Source organism: Pteropus vampyrus, unplaced genomic scaffold, assembly GCF_000151845.1.
Source record: "Pteropus vampyrus isolate Shadow unplaced genomic scaffold, Pvam_2.0 Scaffold23, whole genome shotgun sequence".
Classification (NCBI taxonomy): Eukaryota; Metazoa; Chordata; class Mammalia; order Chiroptera; family Pteropodidae; genus Pteropus; species Pteropus vampyrus.
This window is the reverse complement of record NW_011888804.1, coordinates 11,782,448-11,804,152: the sequence shown is the minus strand read 5'-3', so window position 1 is coordinate 11,804,152 and position 21,705 is coordinate 11,782,448. Positions and strand designations below refer to the sequence as shown.

The 21,705-nt window shown below is 51.0% G+C and overlaps 1 protein-coding gene across 1 annotated transcript in view; it reads right to left on the bottom strand.

The window, feature by feature from the left end:
* Positions 1–12,665: 12,665 nt before the first annotated feature.
* Positions 12,666–21,705, bottom strand: part of RSPH14 (radial spoke head 14 homolog) — an 81,927-nt gene continuing 72,887 nt past the window's right edge. The window contains exons 4-6 of the mRNA XM_011356089.1: positions 15,951–16,176; positions 14,666–14,802; positions 12,666–12,904 (exon numbers count right to left, since the gene is read on the bottom strand). Of these exons, the coding sequence (XP_011354391.1) occupies positions 12,666–12,904; positions 14,666–14,802; positions 15,951–16,176 (602 nt within the window). The remainder of the gene's footprint in view (positions 12,905–14,665; positions 14,803–15,950; positions 16,177–21,705) is intronic.

Sequence of the window (21,705 nt, the reverse complement as noted above, 5' to 3'; positions counted from 1 at the left end):
CTCCCTCACATATATCTGGCTGTAGGAAAGTATTCTTCTAATGCCTCTGTACATGAATGTGTCATGCTAAGAGGTTTCATACTCACAGGAGGATGTACAGTCGTGGGCTCCTTCCACCTTCCCTGCAGTGAGGACCATTCAGCCACATTTAAAACTAAATAAAGATCCTAATGAATGGTTCAGTTGTTTCTTCAATAAGACTATGAAATCATTGTTTGACAGAATATTTTCATTTATTATTTGAGTCAGATTTTAACTTGTTTCCCCTAACAGCACTGAGTAGCTGGGCCATGCACAAGTTCTTGAGCACAGTGTCTGAAGTGCTCCATCATCCGGCCCCTTCCTGCCCCTCAGCCCTTGCCCTCTCCATGCACAGCCCATAGACCCCTGCCACGCCTGCTGATTTGCAATGCTGAGTGCCTTCCCTGGCCTCCCTTCATTTGCATGGACTGTTCACTTTTTCCTCCACCACCTGGTTGATGCTTCCTCCCAGGCTCATTTCAGGTGTTCTGTCCTCTACACGAACCTGCTAGTGCTCCCTGTTCTGCCCACCTCATCAGGACTCAATTTAGCACCGATAATGTGGAGAGCGGCTAGGCCTTGGGAATGCCAGAGCTTCTTCCCTTTGCCCTCCTGGGAAGGGAATGGATAAGAGGGGCAGGCATTCAGAAGAATCTGCCTCTTACCTAGGACACCCACTTAAGGTATCAAGGCCTATCAGCAAGGAAAACTGGGGATCTGGGCAGTGGCCCTCCTGCTACCACTGATTCAAGGTTACAGGCATATTGTGGGTGCCCTCTTCAACCTAGAGAACTTCTCCAGGCCCTCTCTCTGACCCTGATTCAGATGGCATGCTCATCTGGCTTTTGCTACCCTTCTGTTTCTAGATCTTCCCTTTCTATACATCTCCTTCAATAAATGGTTCCTACAGATCATCCACCTGGCTTTCACTTTGAACTCTCTCCAGAGATATTTGCTCACATACAGTAACCTCTGTCTCCTCCAACATTCAGCCGCACCTGAAACAGGCTCCGGATACAGCTGCAGAGCCAGAAGGAAGTCCTCATTCCTAAAGAGTGGATAGTCTAATTGGAGGAGACAGATGATGCCCAGTGAATACACAGATTTCTGACAGTGGTGCAGTGCTGTTTAACCCATTTCCCATTTGCCCCAAGTATACTCACCAGCAGTGCTTTCAGCTGCAACAGTTACCCTGAGATAACTCACGAATTACAGTCCCAACTTTAACCCCAAAGTTTGCCACAAAATATCTCACTTTTATTATTATTTTCGCATCGCTCCAGTATATCAATAGTCTTTCGAAACAAATGACATCATTCTATCGATAGCATTCTGTTTTTAGTAGTGGTGTTTCTATTTACAAAATGTAATTTTCGGTGGCTGAAAATGTCAAATCCTATATGTTCTGCTTTGTGTAGTTCCGTGCTTTGAAATTTACCATACTGATCGTCATATACATTTCTGTCACATTAGGATTAGAGACAAGTTCTGTTTAGAAATAACTCCAAGAACAGTTTTTATATTTTATTTTCACATTGAAAACCAGTCAGATTTGCTTCAGCCTCAAAGAGCATGTTTATGTAAAATTAAATTAACCCTGGCAGCAAGCTGCACTTTAAAAGAAAAATGGGAAATGGGTTAAAAGATAAAAAAGGATGATGGAGGGTGGCAGGGCAGGTGCTGGAGGTGGGTAGAGGATACAAAGACATTAGCCAAGGTGGTAGGAAAGGACTTCTTCTGAGACAGTGACCTTGAATCTGAACCGTGGGGGATGAGCCAGAAATATTAAGATCTAGGGAGGGACCCAAACAGAGACAAGGACAAGTACAAAGGCCTGAGCCAAGAGCAAAGTGGACAGTTTCGACATGCAGGAAGGTCACACACAGTGGCCAAAGTGGAATGACCAAGGGGAGAGTGGCAGAGCCAAGCAGAGTCAGTTGAAGAGTGAGTATGATTTGATTGTGATGGTGGACCGTGAGAAGCCATTGGAGAGTTTAAGCAGAGGCATGGCATTCTCTAATATATACTTTGAAGAGATCACTCTGGTGTCCATGGAAACAGTGGGCAAGCTGGAGAGAGAGACCACTTTGGTGAGAAAAGATGGTGGTTATGGATTCAGGCGGTATCCATAGGGAAGATGGGAAGTGATTGGATTCCAGATACATTTTAGAGGGAAAGCCATAAGGATTTGCTGATAGGTTGGTGGTAGGGCAGGATGGAAAGTAAAAAAAACAGGGATGACGGCTGAGGTTTCTACCTGAGTGTCCGGGGAGATGGAGGTGCCCTTCACAGTGATAGAGAGGTCTGGGGCCTTTTTGGACACATTACATTTGAGATGCCTATTCATGATCTAACCTAAAAGTGTTTCCAATGTTTAAGTTCTCTGATTGACATAAAAGAGTGTACAGGTGTCTCAGGTCTTTGTTCAGCCCAAGAAGGTATTTCTGCACTGGTGCTCACACTCTGCTTCTGCAAGGTATTTGTAGCTGTTATTATGACAAGGTCAACTTTAGAATTCAACCAGTCACATGAGGCTGAAGATGGTTTGTCTCATCACCTGTCTTCCTCTCATGTAACAACTCTCGGGGCTCCTCCTTTGGCAGGGCGCCTTCTGGGGGCTGACAAGTGGATTCCTGATTGGCTTGCTTCGGATGGTGTCTGAGTTTGTCTACTGTCCCCAGCCCTGCTCAGGAAACAACGAGGGCCCTATGATCATCTGCAGCATACAATACCTCTATTTTGCCATATTCCTCTTCATAGTCAGTCTTTTCACCATCGTGGGGATCTCCTTATTCACAGACCCAATTCTGGATAAACACGTAAGTGCTGCCATTAGGATGGTCGGGGGTCAACCAATAGTCCCGCATCCCAGTGAGCTGCCAGCTTTGGAGAAAAGTGGCTGAATTCCCACATTCTTTTTGAAAGTGGGAGGGCTGGGGGCCAGGTGCGTGGAGGATGCATCAGATGTAGGCAAGTAACACAGCAAGAGCTCTGCCTTAAAAACTAAACTAGAAGACTTTACAACAGTCTTCCGCCAATTAGGTATTTACTTAGAATGAGAAGTTTGTCTTTTAAAATATAAATTTTCCTTAGAAGTGTTAAGTTCCGTAACCTCAGTATGAATTAATGTAATCAGGCTAGTCCCAGCTGTCACCCACCCAGAGAGAATTAAAGCCAACAGGAAGCGGGAGGGGTCAGTAATTCAGGCAGCTGCCTGTGGCCGACTCTTAGCCTCTTCTGGCACAGCCATTTCCTACCTCCAGGAGACAGTTGTCAGTCACCCCAGTTGGAATATTAGAAAACCTGGGGTCAGAGAAGTTAAGTCCCTTGTCCAAGGTATCAAAACTAGGCACATCTTTGCTCCAACCTAGCTCCACCACGTCACCTCCTTTGGCCGGGCCAGTAGGCTCTGCAGGTCAGGAACCTGGCTGAGCTAGAAAGCAGCAGGAGGGTCCTGGGTGTCCAAAGTTTCTGAAGGAGCTCAGAAGGAAGAAGGGTCTGTAAGAACTATGTACCTTTCTTGCTCCTTTGCCTGGGGTTTGAGTAAAAGCCATGAACTTGGAAGACTGCCTCAGTGTCCTCCAGCTCACCCTTGGGCTTTCCCTCTGGCCACGCTTGCTGCTTAGTAATTTCCATTTGATTCCTTCCTCTCTTGCATATAGAGCCCAGCTGGAAGAGGGGTGGAGCCAATGCGGAGAACAACCAGGTTGGGGGTGGGGGGCAGCAGGCGTGCCACAAGGGAGGCTTCCCTGCTGTAGCACCTTGAGAAAGGGCGGGATGGGGGGGGGCGGGGCGCAGCTGGGAAGGGAATGAATCTAATTTCCTGTTTTAGCATTTAGATTGCTTTCTTTTCTTCCCTTCTCTTACTCTCACCTTTTTTTATTTTGCCTGCTTCTGAGGTAGCCAAGTACTTGTTGGGTGTTTCCCATCTGCTTAGCAGTAGACCAGGCGCTCTGGAGAACACAAGGTAGCTTCCGACAGGGGAGGGGGAGATGAAGGGGAGAATTAGTGTTTGTGGATCAGTGTTAATGTCCAGGCACTGGACCATGTCCTCTGCTTACCACTGCGTGGGGGTGGGGTGAGGGGAGAGCAGTTAAATCCAGACTCTTCCAGCGCACCCAGGACCTCATCCGCAGAGGGCTGACGGTGTAATTGGGAAGGCAAATACATACATATGGCATCATCAGGAAGCAGTTAAAAGCTAAACCCAGTCTCTGTCGCTAATATAGCAAAAGTTTAGTTCCAACACCTTAGCTGAGAGGTGGGGCTTGGGTGGCTCTTGGAGCGGGCTGGCTGGGGAGGGGGCCCAGCCCATCCCTGCCATATGTTGGGGGGTGGGGAGGTGGGTTGAGATTTAAATATACCGAGGCTGGTATGATAGATTAAAATCTATTCCAGGACAGACTTGGAGGAATGTTGATTTAGTTGTGCTTCTGCTGACTACAACCCTTAAAAAAAAAGGCAACAACAATTGGCTGGATTTTGTTACTTCTCAAAGTTTCCATATATGTTTTCAGGAAGAAAATGAAATTTCAGACCAGGAGGGAGGGAATGCTCCCCCTTCTGCATCTACAAATGCCTCATTGAGCTCGAGCAACTGAGCTCGGCCAGGGCCAGGTTAACCAGGTAAACCAGATAAAGCCTCTCATGGACTGAGTTAGTGCTCATCTCTGCCAGCCAGGAGGGGCTTCTGGAAAGAAAGCAGCTCCTGGGTCTACCCTGTCCCATTCATCTGGTAAGAGGGCCTCCTCCACCGGAAGGAACAGTCCAGGGCTGGCAGGTGGCTTCTCTCACCCTAAAGAGCACAGGTTCCTGGACCCTCAGAACCAGAAGGAGCCATGAGCACATTGCCTTCCACCCCTTACTATACAGCTGAAGGACATTGAGGCCCAGGCAAGTTGTGTCACCCTTTACCAAGGCCACACAACCACATGGTACCAGAGCCGGAACTGAAATCCCTCCCCACATTTCCTTTGTCTCTTATTGGAGTCTAAGAACCAGATCTCTTTTCAGTGCCCAGCTGCCAGTCGTGGCACAGGTTGTGTGACAGGACCCTGGGTGGTGACATGCTCCTGCTTTCCCCGCAGCTCCATCGGCTCTGTTGGAGTTTACGAAACAGCCAAGAGAAAAGGGAAGATTTGGATGCAGGAATGCAAAGGAAGAGACTCGGATTCACACTCCGAACACAGCCAGGTGAGAAGGAGGAGCCAAGGAGATCCTGTTTAGAGTTTTCTGGGGTGAGTGTGGCCTGTGCTGCTGCCCCAGCACCCTCTGCCCCACCATCTCCACTCCCAGAAATGCTCTTCCAGGCAGAGGCCCTGTCTTTCATTTTTCACAAGATGCTTTCGGAGGTGTTTGGGGCTTGTTGAGGTTGAGATACCTCTAGAATATCCATGGGGAGCCATCTGGGCTGGAGATACCCATGTAGGAGACATCACTGAGCCATCCCTGGAGGGCAGGTGCGAGGGGAGGAAAGAAGGAGTTGGCATAATGCCTGGGGGCACCCCAGGCCATGAGGAGGAGCCAGCTGAGGGGCAGAAAAACAGAATTGTTTAGTGACTTAGAAGCATTTCAGCAGGGGTTGGTGATCTGTCCACTGAGGCAAATGCTGATGGTGAAGAAAGATGCCTGAGAACTGGCTGTTGGATTTAGCACACAGAGATCATGTGCCTTGACAAGAGAAACCTGGTGGACTGGAGTAGAGGGAGAAAGGGGAGTTCTTACGCAGGGATTCAAAATGAGTGAGTTTCTCAGAAGGCAGGTGGGGTGGGGGATGGTCTGTAAGGTGGGGAAGCAACCCCGCCTAAGAGAGCATCAGGGGAAGACCGGTCAGAGGACAACTGTATTTCAGCATGAGCAAAGAGAAAATGTTCCAGGAGGAGGCTGGGGGCCTGGGGGCTTGAGGGCCCAGAGGAAGTGTTTCAGCAGATGGGGTCAGAAAAGGAATCTTCAGGGCCACAGGAGAGGGTGACCTGAGCTTCTCCAGGCCCTGACGCAAACAGGGATAATGGCCTAATGAGATTAGTCCTAAGTCTGGGGCAGAGAGTACTGGGGAGGCTGTGAGTTTGAGGGAGGGAGAGAGGGATGGAGGAAAGGAGGGAGGCAAAAGTCTGCCTGAGGAGAAGGCAGCATTCTAGGGCCTCTGCCCTCCTGCCAGGGAAGTTCAGAGGCCAAAGAGGCCTGGGCTCACTCCTGACACCTGCAGAGGAGACCTCGGCTTGGCTAGGCTCCTTGGTCTTCTGCCAGCCAGGTGGGGCAAGGGAGTGGCCTCGGAACAAAGCTGTTCCACATACTTGGAGGATAGAGAGCTCCCTGGGAATTTCTCTTCTCTAAATGGGGGGATGGTTCATTGGGTGCCAGGTGCTTGTTCTTGATGCATCCCTCAATTCCTGTTCCCCATTCCACTGTTGTGGGTGGGTGATGATGACAGTGGCTAACTCTATTTGGGATGTGCCATGCACTGTCAAAATTATTCCCATGCGTGAGAGTCGGGGAAACTGAGGCACTGAACAGTTAAGCGATTTGCCCTAGATAACCAGGCAGCAATGGAGCTGTGATTTAAACACAAGCAGTGACTCCAAAGTGTGTGCTTTTGGCCACTGGCCTATCCCATCTCTCATCACAATGCTCTTGGGCTATGTATGGTCAAGTGAGCAGTTGCCTTTCCCATACAGCAGCCTGTTTGGGCCTGGCAGCAACATGGTTCTGTGAAAACATAGACATCTGAGAAAACAGGGCCAGAGTGTGCTGCTCAGGACTTCTCAGCACCAACAGTGGGTATCTGTGTCCCTGACTTGGGGGTCCTCTTTCCCCTTGTAACAGAGGCTCCTCTGTCCCTGGTTGATGGATTCTATCATCTCCGATGCCACCTCAGCTTTGAGATGCAGCTGGCATGGAGGCTGCCCAAAGGATGAGACACAGAGCACATCACAGCACACACTGCTGGGCGCCCCACTCTGACTGAGACAAGCTTGCCTTGTCATCAAGAAGGAAACAATCCCCAGGAGGCCGCTGGCCCACAGGGAATGTGCTGGTGCTGGCCGTGGTGCTGACCATGCCTGAGCAGGCTCTGAGGAGCAGCCAGCACGAGCTGTACTGCCCCTAGCGAAGTTTAAGCCCCAAAGTAAACGTTTACGCAAATTTGACCCGAAGTAATGAGTAGAAACTTGCCTTAATTCCTAGACTTTCCTCCTTTACCGCCTGGAAAACACCAGTGATTCACCTTCAAGGGCCCAGAAAGCCATATTTTGGACCCAGCTATGAGACATACCTACCCAGAGAAGATCCTCCCTGAGAGGTTGCCAAGGAGAACAGTCTGTGTATCAAGAAATCAATGGATTTCTTGCATCCTCTGGAGAGTAGTGACTGGGGAGGAGGATACAGAAGAGCAGCCACTTTTCTTGGAACTACAGAGCTGTGATCAGCTGTGTGTCTGAGGAGGGGAAGTGTGAGCATGCTGGAGCACACTCAGGAGGACCTGCTCCTGTGACCACAGAGGCCCCCCCAAGTACCTCTGCCACCCAGTCCAGGGGATCTTGGCCCCGGCCAAAGGCTCTGCTAGTAGAAGGCAAGCATGATCCCAGGCAGCCCCACTCTGCCCCTACACACTCCCCTTGTCCCTCGTTCTGTTCTCCTGGGGCTCTGAAGGTCGTTGTAGGTGTTCCTGAGCAGGGGCTAAGGACCATTCTTCACATGAGGAGCAAGGCTGTCGGTCTTCCTCCTGGCCTCACCGCTGAGACCTGATGCCTAGAAAGTCCTTTCTCCTGTGTCCTGGTCTGCATCTCTTGATCTTTGCCTGTTCCCTCTGTTCCAGATATATTTATATTAGGGGAGCCCCAGAACTGCCTCTTGAAGGCCTTGGATGTGTGTTGTGGCTTGGAGCCAAAGCAAGGCCCCAAAGTAGCCCCAGAAGAGGTAACTATGAAGACAGTGAATGGTACCACACCTGAAGAAACAGAATATGGTGCCACATCTGAAGAGGTAGAGCGCAGTGACGTAGCTGAAGGGACAGAGCGCTGTGACACATCGGAGTGGCCATACTGGAGAAAAGTTGCCAACACCAGCGGGTTTCTCTTGATATTGATCACAGTCCTGTGCCACATCTTCTACTTCTAAAGCAGCTGGGGCCCAGGGGCATCTGGGAAGAGCCCAGACTCCCTCTTCACTGAGAGGAGGAAGTATTTCCTATCAGAAGACCCACGGATATGGGACCAAGGATTACGCTAATGAAAACAGTCTCTAGGTGTCATCGAGTACCACCAGCTGCAGGGCATGTGTGCTGAGAGGACAGAGTGAAGTCCATTTGTGATTACAGATACTATGCAAATGAGAACATCTGTTCCTTTACAAAATGAGTCATTTTCTCCAAATGGCTCTACTGAATAAATACTGACTTTCACTTTAAATTTAATTTTGGCTTTTTATCTCTAGATATAGTTGGGATTTTTGCTTGTGTTTACTTTACTGTCACCATTTCCTTCTTATACCCAAACTCCATTTGCCTTGTTCTTGCCTCCTTTTTAAAGGTGTGCCCTGCTGCAAACGTACTGTGTAGTGTAAGCACCCCCCCCACACACACACACACACACACTGGGGTTCCCAACTGCAGGTGCTGTGCCCAACTGCAGGTGATGACCACACAGGCAAGCTGGAGCCAGAGCTGCCCCTGGATGGAAACTTGGGCTCCTGGCTGGATCAGCAGAGGGGCTGAGACAGTCTTTCCACTCAGTGCCGTCTGACTACTGCCATGCCCTCTTTGCTGAGCCCTTCCCAGTCCCTCCCAGTCTGCCTGCTATTGGGATGTTATTGAGAATTGGGTCCTTTAGCTGTCAAGTATAGGCCACTCCTGGCTGTGTTTATGTAGGGAGTCCCTCTTCTGTGTCACACCAAAATAAATAATTTGTGTCTTTAGAAAAAGTTTTGAGTACCTTAAAGTGATTTGGGGAAACTCACTGGAATCACAGAAATCACACTCTGGAGGTTCATCCACATGACCAGTCCCTCATCCCTAGTTTAATCCTTCAGCTAACATTTTTGAGTGCCTACTATGTGCCAGAAGGAAATAGCCATGAACAGAGTATATGGTCTATGGGAAAAGCACAAACACTAGTAGTGATTGCCAGTATTTAGTGTGACCTGCTGTTTTTCTGCCTGGGGTAAGGGCATGATCACATTCAAGCCACAGAACCACCCTTTGTGAAAGGACTAGAATCAACCACATTTCACAGGAGAGGAGGCTGAGGCTTAGCAAGTGACCCTAGTAAATAGAGTTTGCACGAGGCCTGAAGCAGCCCTGCCTGACACCAAGAACACACACTGGCCCTCTACACATTGTGTACACTTCAGGAGTGCCTACCAGGGAGCCCCACCTAGCCTTCGAGTCAGGGAAGGCATCCCCAACCCTCCCCCCTTCTGTTATCTAGCTAGCTAGATAACAAGAGACAACCTAGGGGAAGACATAAGGCAAGCGTTCAAGGCATGTTTGAGGATGTCAAGACGTGGCCCGTGTGCAGAAAAACAGTGAAATGGGAGGGCAATGTGGGCTGAGGCATTACCTTCAGGCCTTACGTGCTTTGAGATAAGTTCTGGGAGCTTCAGCAGGGAAGTTATAGAATCAGATTTGCTGGCTGCTGCTGGAAAGATGAAAAAGAAGCCAGACCACCTAGCAGAAGACTGTTAGAGCAATCAGGCAAGTTAATGGCAGAGAAGAAAAAGGGAGGGAATGGCATCAAGAGAAGCCAACAATTAGAAGTAACAGGATTTTAGTGATTAGACTTCTGGAGCGGGGCCAGGGGTAACCCTCTGGCTTGAGGACACAAGCAAAAGGTACACCAATTCCAAAGACAGGCCACACTAGAGAAAGCAAATGTGGGAGGAAACCTGAGTACATTTTGGGACATGTTGAGTTTGAGTTGCATGTAGATACTTAATTGCCATCGTGATACTATTAAGTCTTCTGATCCATGAATATGGGATGTTTTTCCATTTTTTAGCTCCTCTTTAATTTCTTTCAACAACATTTTGTTTTCAGCACTCAAGTTTTGTAACTCTTTTTACTAAATTTATTCCTAGGTATTTTATTCTTTTTGATACTGTTATAAATGGTATCGTTTTCTTAATCGTATTTTTGGATTTCTGTTGTGAGTGTATAGAAAAAGAATTTTTAATTTGATCTTGCAACTTTGCTGAAGTCATCAGTTCTAATAGTTTTAAGTGTATTCCTTGGGACCGTTCACATACAAAATCATATAGTCTGCAAATAGAGATAGTTTACTCCTTTCTTTCAAATTCGAATGCCTTTTATTTTATTTTCTTGCCTAAGTGTCAGTACTATAACCTTCAGTACAGTGTAGAATAAAAGTAGTGAGAGCAGAACCCTTGCCTTGTTGCTGATCTCAGGGGGGAAGCATCCAGTCTTCCACCATTGAGTACGGTGTTAGCTATGAGTTTTCACAGATGTTTTGTTGAGGTTTCCTATATTCCCAGTTTTCTGAGAGTTTTTTTTTTAAGTAAATGGATGTTGTATTTTGTCACTTTTTCTGCATCTATTAAGGTGATCATGTGGTTTCTGTCCTTTATTCTATATATGTTACATTGATTCATTTGTATATTAAACCAACCTTGCATTCCTGGGATAAATCCCTGTTGGTCATGGTGTATAATACTTTTTTATTTCGCTGGATTTGGTTTACCAATATTTGGTTCAGTTTTTGTATCAATATTCATAAAGGATTATGGTCTATAGTTTTCTTATGTCTTTGTCTGGTTTGGGCATTGGGATAATATTAGCCTCATAGATGAGTTGGAAAGTGTCCTCTCCTCTCCTATTTTTAGGAATAGTTTGTGAAGGACTGGTCTTAATTCTTGCCTGGAGACATTTAATGATAGATGTTAAGTTGGATAGAAGAGTCCAGAACTCTGGAGAGAAGCTGGGGCTGGAGACCTAGATTTAGGGGAAAGAAAGCAGCAGGCAAGCCTGCCAAGAAGGGAACCTAGTAGAGGAGGTCCTGACTAGGAGGACCTAGTCAGGCAGATGAGATTGTGCAGGAGAGTATGAAGAATGAGGGTCTAGAACAGAGCTGTGAGAAACATTCACGCCACTGGTTATGTAGAGAAAGAGGGTTCCAAAGGAAACCAAAACGCATAGCCAGAGCCTTTGAGGAGGACTAAGACAGCTGCCACGGAAAGGGAACGTCACGCCTGGGCCACTGCATGGGTCAGTCACAAAGAACACGGGTCTCACAGCAAGGAGACCAGAGCCCTTCAGTTAGAACCCTTTGATGAAGCAGCAGGAGTGGAGCCAGCCTGTTGGGGGTTAAGGCGGGATGGCGATGGGAGGAATTGGAACCTCTGGCATACCTGTTTTGCTGAAAGAGAAAAGGTTTCACCCTACAGAAACTTTTTTGAAAATAAGATTTAACCTGACCCCAGCTGGGCCCAGCAGCCAGTGCCTTTGAGAACACATAGGCCCTTTTGGGCCTACTTGGGCTAATTCTCTAATTCCAGGGACACCGACTTCTTGATTTCTTCTAGGAAAGTGAAAGCCCCAGACACTAAAAGGATGGCCAGAGGGCACTCCCTTGGGGATTCTGGTTCTGATGTTTATTCTGGGAGGAGTTGGCATGCCATGAGCTAGGGAGGTGCTGTCCCACAGGAAATATGGCTGTTGGGTGGTGATGTGATGAGGGAGAGCTTGTTTGAGGCGGGGGAGCCTCTAAAAGCTCATAGGGAAAAATTAAGGCTCCAGCTCAGCCCCGACAAATGAGTCCAGCTCTTAATTTGAGTCCTGCTCTCACAGCTTCTCCAACAGAGGTCAGAACTGGCTCAAGAGCTGTCATCCTGCCAGACCGGGCAGGGATGGGTGGGGGAGATTAAGGGTTCTCCATGCATACCTGGTTTCTCCCTACTTCATCCCAGCTCTCCAGCCTCCTCAACCAATCTCATTTGGGAACAGAAGCGAGGCAGGTGGAGGCACAGATGGAAGCAAACCAGACAGCCCTGGGGCCAGACAGACAGCAGGGGGAGGATTGGTGGGGAGCGGAAGGTGGCCTCAGGTGACTTTGAAGAAGAATGCAGCTATTTGGGAAGAAGACCTTAGGGAGTTATCCCTATCCTAAGCACTCATCCTTGTTTGGGGCGAGAGGAGTTTCTTACAACTTGCCTTCCTCCAGCAAGAACCCATATGGGGTAACACTTTTGACCTTCCTTCCTGTCACCTAATGTGAGAAGGGGACAAAACTGGCTGAGCAGGGCCCTGCCCAGCCACACCCCAAGGGCCTGGTCACTCCAATATCCAGAGCTTGGATGGTGTCTGGTCCAGCTGTTTTTCTTCCCCAACGCAACTCCCTACCCCCCACCTTTGTCCCTGTAGGGCTCAGACCAGCCCTTTACCTTCTGAGGGGACTCTCGGCCCTAGCAGAAAGCATGGCTGTCACCTGCCTATTTCTGGGCCCTGAGTCCAGCCTATACTGCTTCACCTACCCACCAGTGACACGGCCCTTCTGGGCCAGGTATTTCACCTTTGGGAGGAAAGAAAGAGATGTAATTATGCTCCACAAACATCAAGTGCCATTCAGATACAAGAGAAAGAGATTCCGCCCATTTATTCAGGCATGGAGCTCATCAGATCTGGCCTTTTAAGAGGCTCAGGGTTTCCACTCTATGACATTGATGGCAATCTGGGCTGCCCGTCGTACGGCTTCACTGGAATCCATCTCGAGGACACGAAAGTCGGGCACGTGGACCTGCAGGAACTTGCGACCCTCGGGAGCTTCAGCCAGCATGGTGAGTGCTTTGATAGCATTCAGGCGGGCCTTTCTCAAGGGGGAGCTCAGCAGATTCAGGAGTGGGTGGATAGCTTCTGCATCCAGGGCCGCATACTTCCCTGCAAGTCACCAACACCAGGCACTCCTGAGGGAGTATCTGCTCCACCTTCTCTGACCCCCTGTCCTCCTCTAGCCTCCAGCCTGTGCAGGCTCAGGGGAGGTACCACTTGCTACCTGAGCTCCTCCCTCACCCTCACGCAGGCCCTTGTATCCTCTGCCTCCAGCCTAGGCCAGGCCCCCTGATCTCCTGCCCCTCCAGCCCCCTAACTGGCTTTTACTCATCCATCCTGGTGCCTGTCCCACAATCCAGTCCTCACAAGGCAACATGAGTTGTCTCTTAAAAATTAATATCCATTTTTAATTTATGTGACAAATACTCCTTGAGCAGCTACTCTGCACCAGGCACAATAAGATACATTGTGCTTTCCTTCAAAACACATAGAGTCTAGTAGGGGACACAGATATTAATGTGTAAAGGAGACACCCCCGCTTAACCCTTCACTGCCTTCTCCCATCCCCCACTCCACCTCAGCTACTAAAAGTCAGGGTTGGCCCCTGCCCCCAACCTTCCTGCCCAGAGCCGTCTTCTCTTTGCTCCTAGGACTCATCCTTTGTCCTGCTCATTCCCGTTGTCCCAGAGGAGGCTTTGCCCCATCCTGTGCCCACTGCATGCTGCACTTCTCCTCCATGTCACTTACCACACTACCACTCCCACCGAATTGTAGACAGCAAGGCTGAGACATCTGGGCCTCCACCACCCAGTACAGCAGAGTGCTATCTCAGGAGAAAGTGGCCTCACATCCCTGGGTTTAAGCCATTGCTCAGGCTCCCATGAGCCCTCTGACCCTCCAAGAGCTCCCAGAAGAGACGTTGCACGGAGGACGCCCATGAGATGAGCGGCAGTCAACATCCTGACTGCACAATCAAAAGGGGGATGTGGACTCTGGGAAGGCCCCAAATTCTCTCCCTCTGGTGTGTCTCAGATTCCACTATTCTGGTCAAGTAGGATGTAGCCGGAGGGGCCCTGAGTTGGGCAGCTTTGCAGCATGCTGATTGAGAATCAGTCCTCCATGGAATGCCAAGGAAGACCAGGGCATGGGCTGGTGCAGGCAACTGGGGGCCATGGGAAGTGTCAGACAGATTTAGAGGTCACCACAGAGGGATGGACTGCCCTGGCCTCCAAGTGGGGATCCCTTCTGTTAGCCCAGGGTCGGGTAACAACATATGGAAATCTGACTGGCTGGGAATCCTAGGATTGGGGAGATAATCTTATTTGCACATATGCGCACGCGCGCGCACACATACACACACACACACACACACACAATTGAGAAGAGTAATTTCAATCAAGAAACCCCACGGAAGCAGGGCTCTGGGGTGTACTTAGACCTTGGGATAACCGAATCATGGATAGCAAATTAGTCCCAGAATCTCAGCTCACAAGGAGCCTGGGCTGGAGGCAGGAATTCCAGGCCCACGGAGTAGGCTAAAGGGATGGGACAGAGGTCTTAATGCAAGTGGCGGCGTGACAGGGAAGGGGCGTGGGCTGGCAGCCCACTATGGCCTAGAAGAAGAGGGAAGGCAGAGCCTAAGACCCAAACTTGAAAGCACTTCAGCAACAGGCCAGGAGTATTTGGGTAGGGCAGGGAGGGGGCAATACCTGGACACTGAGCACAAGATGAGGAGCTTTGGAAAGTTGGCCAGAGTAGCCAGCATGCTGAGGGACTGCAGTGAACGGCCCACCCCGACCCCGAGTTAGCTCCAATGCCCACACAGGACCACCCCACCCACCTGGATGCCTGGCCAGCAGGCTACCTCACCTGCAGTGGTCACCGTGGCATACATGAGGGCCCCAGCGGCATTGGCTTGCACCTCCTCCACCTGGTCTTTCAGCAGGTGCACCAGGATGGGGATGACATCATACTGCCATACCTGTTTCTTGCCCTCTAGAGGGATGCTGGGCCAGAGAGGGAGTGGCTTTGCTTGAGGAGAGGAAAAGAACAGGGCCCAGGACCACCCAGGGGGACACCAGAGGAAAGGACTTATGTTGGGACCATCCCTGGTCTGGGTACTAGAGTACAGGGGAGCATTGCTGTGAGGTTTGAGCCTTACTCCTACACTCAGACAACCCGAGAGCATGGCCTGGGGCCACTAAAGTCAAGACCACCCAGAAGCCAGGGGTTGATAGAGCCTTGCGCTAAGTAATCTTGTGAAGGAGCAACCAGAAGTGTCCCCTGGCTCTAAAATGGGGAGGAGCAGGACCCAGAGTGTGAACCACAGGAATTTTCATTTTGACTCCATAAGAGTCCCAGCCGCCAGGGCACAAACAGCAGTCACCCTCAGCGAGATGTTTTTTGGTCCCTTCTAATCCTTGCATTGTATAAAGCTGTGAAAATGAAAGTGGTGGACTCCCCAAGAGCTTCCCAAACCAGGAGAGGGCCAACACTGTCCCCCAAAAGAGAAGGAGTCCCTGGGTCAGGAAATGCTGCCTGCAGTACCTACGGGAGCATCTCAGTGCATGTCCGTCCTGCAGCCAAGGACCCCAAGTCACTTAGTTGAATCGACCTTTCCCAAATTTGCCACCCACAGAACCTTCATGTTGGCAAAACTCTTAATAACATCTCAAAATACAGGGGTGTCTTGTGTCCCAGTCTGGGAAGTAGGGGGTTGGCCAGCCACCGGCTCTGACGTTATGAGGCTGCTGTGCTGTAAGGTCAGTGGACCTCCGCCCTCGGGAACATAAGTAAAGATGCAGAGTCCTGGGCCCACCTGCGGGGCTTCTGAACTGAGTGCTACTAACGCAGGAGCAGGGTTTCTCACCTCGCACCGCTAGACTCTTTGTGGGGGGCTGTCTGTGCATTGTGAGATGCTGAACAGCATCTCTGGCCTCTACCCACTCGATTCCAGGAGCACCCCCCAACTTTCACACTGGAACAACCAAAACGGTCTCCAGACAATGTTGCATGTCTCCTATGGGGTCAAAGCCCCTGTCTGCGAACCCTTGAACTTGCTGCAAGGCCGGGGGCAGCTCAGTTGCCTTCTCAGGGCCTCAGCAGCCGGCCCAGGGCTGGCCCCTCCCGCCCCATCCACACAGCTGGGCCTCACCTGACGGCAATGAGAGTGCAGGCGGCTTTGCTGCGGATGTTGTCATTGGCACTGAGGAGCTTCTCCTTCAGGAAGGGCACCACGCGGCTGCTCAGAGCCTCAGTGGCGTCCTCCATCAGGCAGGCCGCCAGTGTGTCCAGGAGGAGTTCCTGGATCTCTTCCTCCTCCCTCTGCAGCTTCCACACCAGCAAAGGGATCAGGCCGTTATTGACAATGCCCTGGGCCCCTGCAGGACAGGAAAGGACACCTTACCCATTCTGGGTGGCATTCAGAGATGAAGAGAGTCTTGCAGAGCCTGCAGGAGACTGGACCAGACAACTTGCAAATGCCCCCGCTGCCAGGCAGAGGGACTGAGCAGCCAGCAGGAGGCTGTGGGTGACGAGCGGGAGTGGGCGATATGAGGCCCCAGAGGACTTAGAAAGGTACCAGGCTTTGGTCGCCTATGACTGGAGGACGTCAGCCTTAAAGAGGTACTGAGCAGCCTGAGAAGCAGCAGCTACCCCTCAGAGAGCATGGCAGCTCACCCAGGCACACCAGGAGATCTCCCCGCTTCCCTGCCCTGCACCAGAGGGAAGCACAGAGGGTAGACCAGCCAAGCCCCTCCTTCTCACCTGCAACATCTCTAAGCTGCTAGAGACCCCAGACCAGTCTGGCTTGGAGTGGAGTCTGAGTGGGAAGATTTAGAGTGAACAGGCCAGCATCTTAGCCACCAAAAGGCTGCGCCCTCAGACAAAGGTGACAGGAAATCCATAGACTCTGGCCAACGGGTCTTAAAGGGGCCTGGTGCCCCAGGGGAGGAGCTCCAAATGGCACGGCTGGGGTGCTGGGTCTGGGATAAGCACAGCAGAAAGCCTCCTTCGTGAATGGGCTCCACCTTGCTGCTCCCAGCCCTCATCCCTCCTGGGGAATGTCTGCATGTGGCTACCAGGAGGAGAACGCAGAACTAGCCCAGGGAGCACTCCCAGAGGGGTCTAGTTTCTGTGTGCCCAGAGAAGCCCTCATGGGAATGAGCCTTGCTCCGCCGGGGAAGGCAGTCCTTCCCCATTGCACATGGGTGGCTGTCACTACTGCCCTGCAGCCCATCCTCTCCCTGGCCAACCCAGCAGCCCACAGCACCCACCGATAAGCCATCTATAGCCCCCACAGAGGTGGCCACTGGCAAACACCTTTGTCTTCCGCTCTCTCCAGCTAAACCCTCTAATTTACTCTGGAGAGACAAATAAACAGGTTAATTAGCCTAAAGGTCTCTGAGTGCCAATTAGCACCAGGGATTTCCTCTTTGAAGACACCACCCCAGCCTTTCTCCCTTACTCCCTAAGGACATCAAACGGCAGGTGCCCAGGGGAGAGAGGAGTGGAGTGGGATGGGCAGAGAGGCAGGGCAGCAGGTCTGGCAGCTCCCAGTGCCCCTGGCCAGCTTCTTCTTGCAGTAGTGGAGCAGCTATTTGTTCTAAGGCCACTCACGACTCAGGAAAAGCAGTTTCTTGTTGATTCAAGAGTACTGGGCTTTTTAAGATTTAAAATACACAGATTTAAAAAAAAAAAAAAAGCCTAGATTGCATCCAGCTGTGTGACCTTGGACAAGTTACTTAACCTCTCTGATTCTGATGTCCTCATTATTAGAACGAGCCTACCTGGCGGGGGTTGTGCAATGTCAATGGGATAGTGAGTGGGAACATACTCTGTGTAAGGGACTGTCACTGTGTACTCAGGACATCTGCGTCTAGCACAGCAAAAGTTTCCCGAATTCCACCAACATTGAGTCCTAACTACAACAAGCAAGGGCCTGTGGGGAGGGGATGAGGGATGAGGAGTGGGATATGAAGAGGAAAATGGTAGAGTCCCTGCCCTGCTGGGACTACTTCTCCTGGGGGCCTGAGCCTCTTTCCCCATCAACCCCTCCCTTCCAGCCAGCCCACTGCCAGATACACACCTGGGCTTCCTGCCCTCACTCCCATTCCCACACAGGCACCTGCCCACAGACTCTCTACCTGTCCCAGCCATGGGGCCCTCTTGGCCACGACCTGGATGGCCCCTCTCCGCTAACAGAGAGGAGGTAACAATTTGACTTTCTAAGAAGGATTTTGTTGGCTGATGGGGAAGGTTCCTGGCTGGGGACACCTGAGCAAAGGTCTGGGGGTGAGGAATTTGTGCATCGTCCGATCGAGGCTCAATTGTGGCCTCACTTGCACCTGGGTCTGACCTTCCGGGAAAACCCATGGAGAACTAACTGCTGCTGCTGGAGCCACAGGACCAGCACAGGCTTGGGGTGAGGGGGAGGGAGCCCAGGGTGGGTGTCAGAGTCAGAAAGTCTAGTGTTGGAGGTTATCACTGCCACTGCTCCCCAACTTGATGAGGAAACCGAAGCCCAGAGAGGCAACTCAAGTGCCCGAGGCCACACAGCAGATGGCGCCAGGCCAGGGCCCTCACCTCCTAGGGTTTCGTTTCTCAGGCATTTGTCCCGGGGCCTCTGCTCCTAGAAATACTGAACACCAGGACCTGGGTTCTTTTTGAGACAGAGGGAGATTAAAAATAAAATGCATGCCTCTCTGCTCGTTCACTTTGCTTCTTTTCAGCTAAAAGGAGACTCGCAGGCCTGGCTATTTATAACTAACCCAGATCTGCAATGGCTTGTTCAAGTGTGTGGGGAGTGGGGCACACAGACCCCAAGGAAACAAATGGGGGAGACCCACGTGGCCCCACCACAGCCTGAGAACAGGCCAGCAGGGATTGAGGAAACACGACAGGTGAGGCGCAGACAGAGTCAGCCAGGAGGGGACCATTGCCAGAGGTTCATAGACAGTGAGATACCTCAGCAAGTGGGGAGACTAGTGGGAGAGTCATCAGGGACCGGTCATTACAGGGCAGGTTGACACACGTGTAGATGAGGAATTCCAGGATCCTAGGGGCTCTGAATGTGCAGGAAGGGAGGCCCAGGGGAGCTGGGCCTCATGGGGCAGAGGGGCAAAGATGCAAGGCATGGTGTTTGGGAGGGGCGTGCCATGGGTGTTGCTAGGATAGGTTCAATGGTTGATGAGCCAGAAAGCTCCACTGGGATTGAGGGTCACGATGTCCATGGTGTGGACCACCCTGCAGTTGCAGTTTGGTCATTTTCTGGGGGAGGAGTTGATGCCACCTACAGAGGCCTCTCCTTGGCCAGCTGTCCCTGCTGGGTTGGTGAGGTGCCAGGTGGGCTCAATCACCAGGGCCCCCTTCTTCTTTTTACTGGAGCCGCAGCTGTTGTCTCTGGTCCTGTTCAACCAGCAAGGACTCAGTACGGAGCACTGGCCCCAGCCCTGGTCTACACGTCCTTGCCTGGCACCCTGGGCCCACCATGCCACATCATGACCCACCTGTTCAGCTTTAGCCTGGTGTGGCCCCCACGCCCTGAACTCCTGGCACACTGACTCCCACTTGTGCCCGCCTTGGTTCATGGGGACTCTTCTCTGTCCTCAGCTTACTTGGCCTCGCTCGCAAAAGCATGTGACATGGCTGACCATGTCTTTCTTCTCAACACACTCCCTTCCTGGGGCTCTGGGACCCTCCACTCCGTGGTTTCCTGGCCACCTCTCCAGCTGCTCCTCCACCTGCATCCTTAACAAGTGCCATCCCTTCCTCTAGAATCTCATGTGGGCACCCTCCTTGGTCACTCGCCTCTGCCAGAGCCAGCTCCTTCTCTCCATGGCTACAGCCACCACACTGCCATCTCCTGACACCCTGTCACCCATGGCCCTACACTGAACCTGGCCTCATACACTGACTTCTCTGCTTTATTTTCTCTAGGCTGACTAGTTGACATTTTTATTAGTTAATTCTGCATATTAGGACAATGCACATTATGGGAACATGCCTACTGTAAATATGAAACAAAAACTTGCTTTCCTCCTTCTCGAATTTAAAAGGCTAATCTTAAAATTCTCCAGTGGTTCTTAGGCCAATGTCCCCAATCCTACACAAGGCCACCCGCCTGGTGTGACTGTTCCCAGTCTGCTACTGCCTTATGTTTTGGCATCCTCACTAGGTTCTTCCAGGCCTCATGTTCCTTCATGCCTAGTGCCTTCCCCACCTAGGAACATGCTTCTCTCCAGAGGTCCTGGTGCCCAGTGCTCCTCCCACCACATGCCCCAAAGCCCTGGTGGATCCGTCAGTCCTCACACAACTCTAATGGTGAATTATATTCTGCTTTCTGCCACTGCCTTGAAGACAAGAGGGTCTAGCAGGCAGGGCTGGGTCTGTCTAAATTCTAGAACTGTGCACGGCACAGAGGGGCCATCAGTAAATGATTGCTGTATGAAGGATTACAATCATTGATTCATACTGTGTGACCTCTCACTTAGAGGTGGCCATCAGGATCAGGCGAGGGAGGCAGCAGCTGCCCCGTTAGGCCCCTTCATGGGCTGGCCTCTGTTCTCCTGCCTGGACTGCCGTAGAGGGTCATCCCATGCTTGCTTCAACTCTGACCCCTGATCCAGCCCTCACTTATCTTTGAACATGTGCCAATGTGCATGTCCCCAGAATCATCCTCTAGGGACAATCTATTGATGTCCCCTTTTAACAGAAGAGGAAACCAGAGTTAAGCCAAATAAGTCACCCAAGGGTATACGGATGATGGCAGCAGAGCTGTGCTTCACCTTCAGCCCCCTCTTGTCTCTGATCCAGCCCAGGGCAGGGCCTATGCCCATTGTCTTCCTGGTATCATAGCTATTGGCCTCTGCGTGGTCCTCTGGGCAGAAGCCCAGCTTGACCCAGCCCAGTGTTATCAAGGACACATGCACAGAGGAGCCCTCAATTGCTGGTCCTCATTGGCCTTGTGCCAGGTCTAGGTTCACTTCAGTATGCTTATCACCAACATCTGTCCATCCCTGTTTAGGCAGCCCCTTTGTAAGTGGGCTACAACCCTGGGGGTAGGCAGTACAAGAGTCTCCATTCCACAGCAGAGGAAACATTTCCAGAGAGGACGATGTCGAGATGCCACAGCATCCAGCTAGCAGAGCCTGCCCCTTGCCCCCTGCCTTCTGACTATAGACCTGGGCTGGGGCCACCACCCCATCTACCTCTGCCAAAGGTCAGCTCCAGTGCTTCTGCCTATGAATGGAGTGCTCCTTTTAATATGACCATGAGGTCTAAGTAATAAGGACCGTGTTAAATGGGAGCATCTTCATTCTACCAGGGATGATCTAGGATGTACAAAGCTTCAAGTTACCATGATGGAGAAGACAAAGAGGGCATTAATGTAGTTTAAGCGTTGGAGTAAGGGGCTCCTGGCTCTGAGGCCCACAGATGGACTCGCCTTGAAACTGAAAGCAGAAATTTGGCAGAATGCCCTTGGGTGCATTTTGCTGAGCATCTCATGTCTTCTGAGCTTCCCAAAGGCACCAATGGGACCCTGGCCTTAACTGAGTTGGACTAGTCTGTGGGACAGCTCCAACCAAGGCCCTTCTCCCTCCCCTCCCTTCCAAGGCAATCTTCTGTGGGCAGATTGCCAGGGACCCTGAAGAGCCCTTACAGGCTGGGTGCATGAGCAAAGATGACAAATGCCCCCCACCCCCATCGCTGCACAAACCTCAAACCTCACCAGTGTAAACCTTTAGGGTTTGCACAACCCTTTTTCAACATTCTAGTGGATTGTCCTGACAATTCAGGGAAGAAGGTGCCACTAGCTTCATTCTGCAAAACAGGCCCAGAGAAGTCATTCTGTTGCCCAAGGTCGAGGAACTCAAAAAGGGCCAAGCTGGGTTCAAATTCAGGATGCGAGA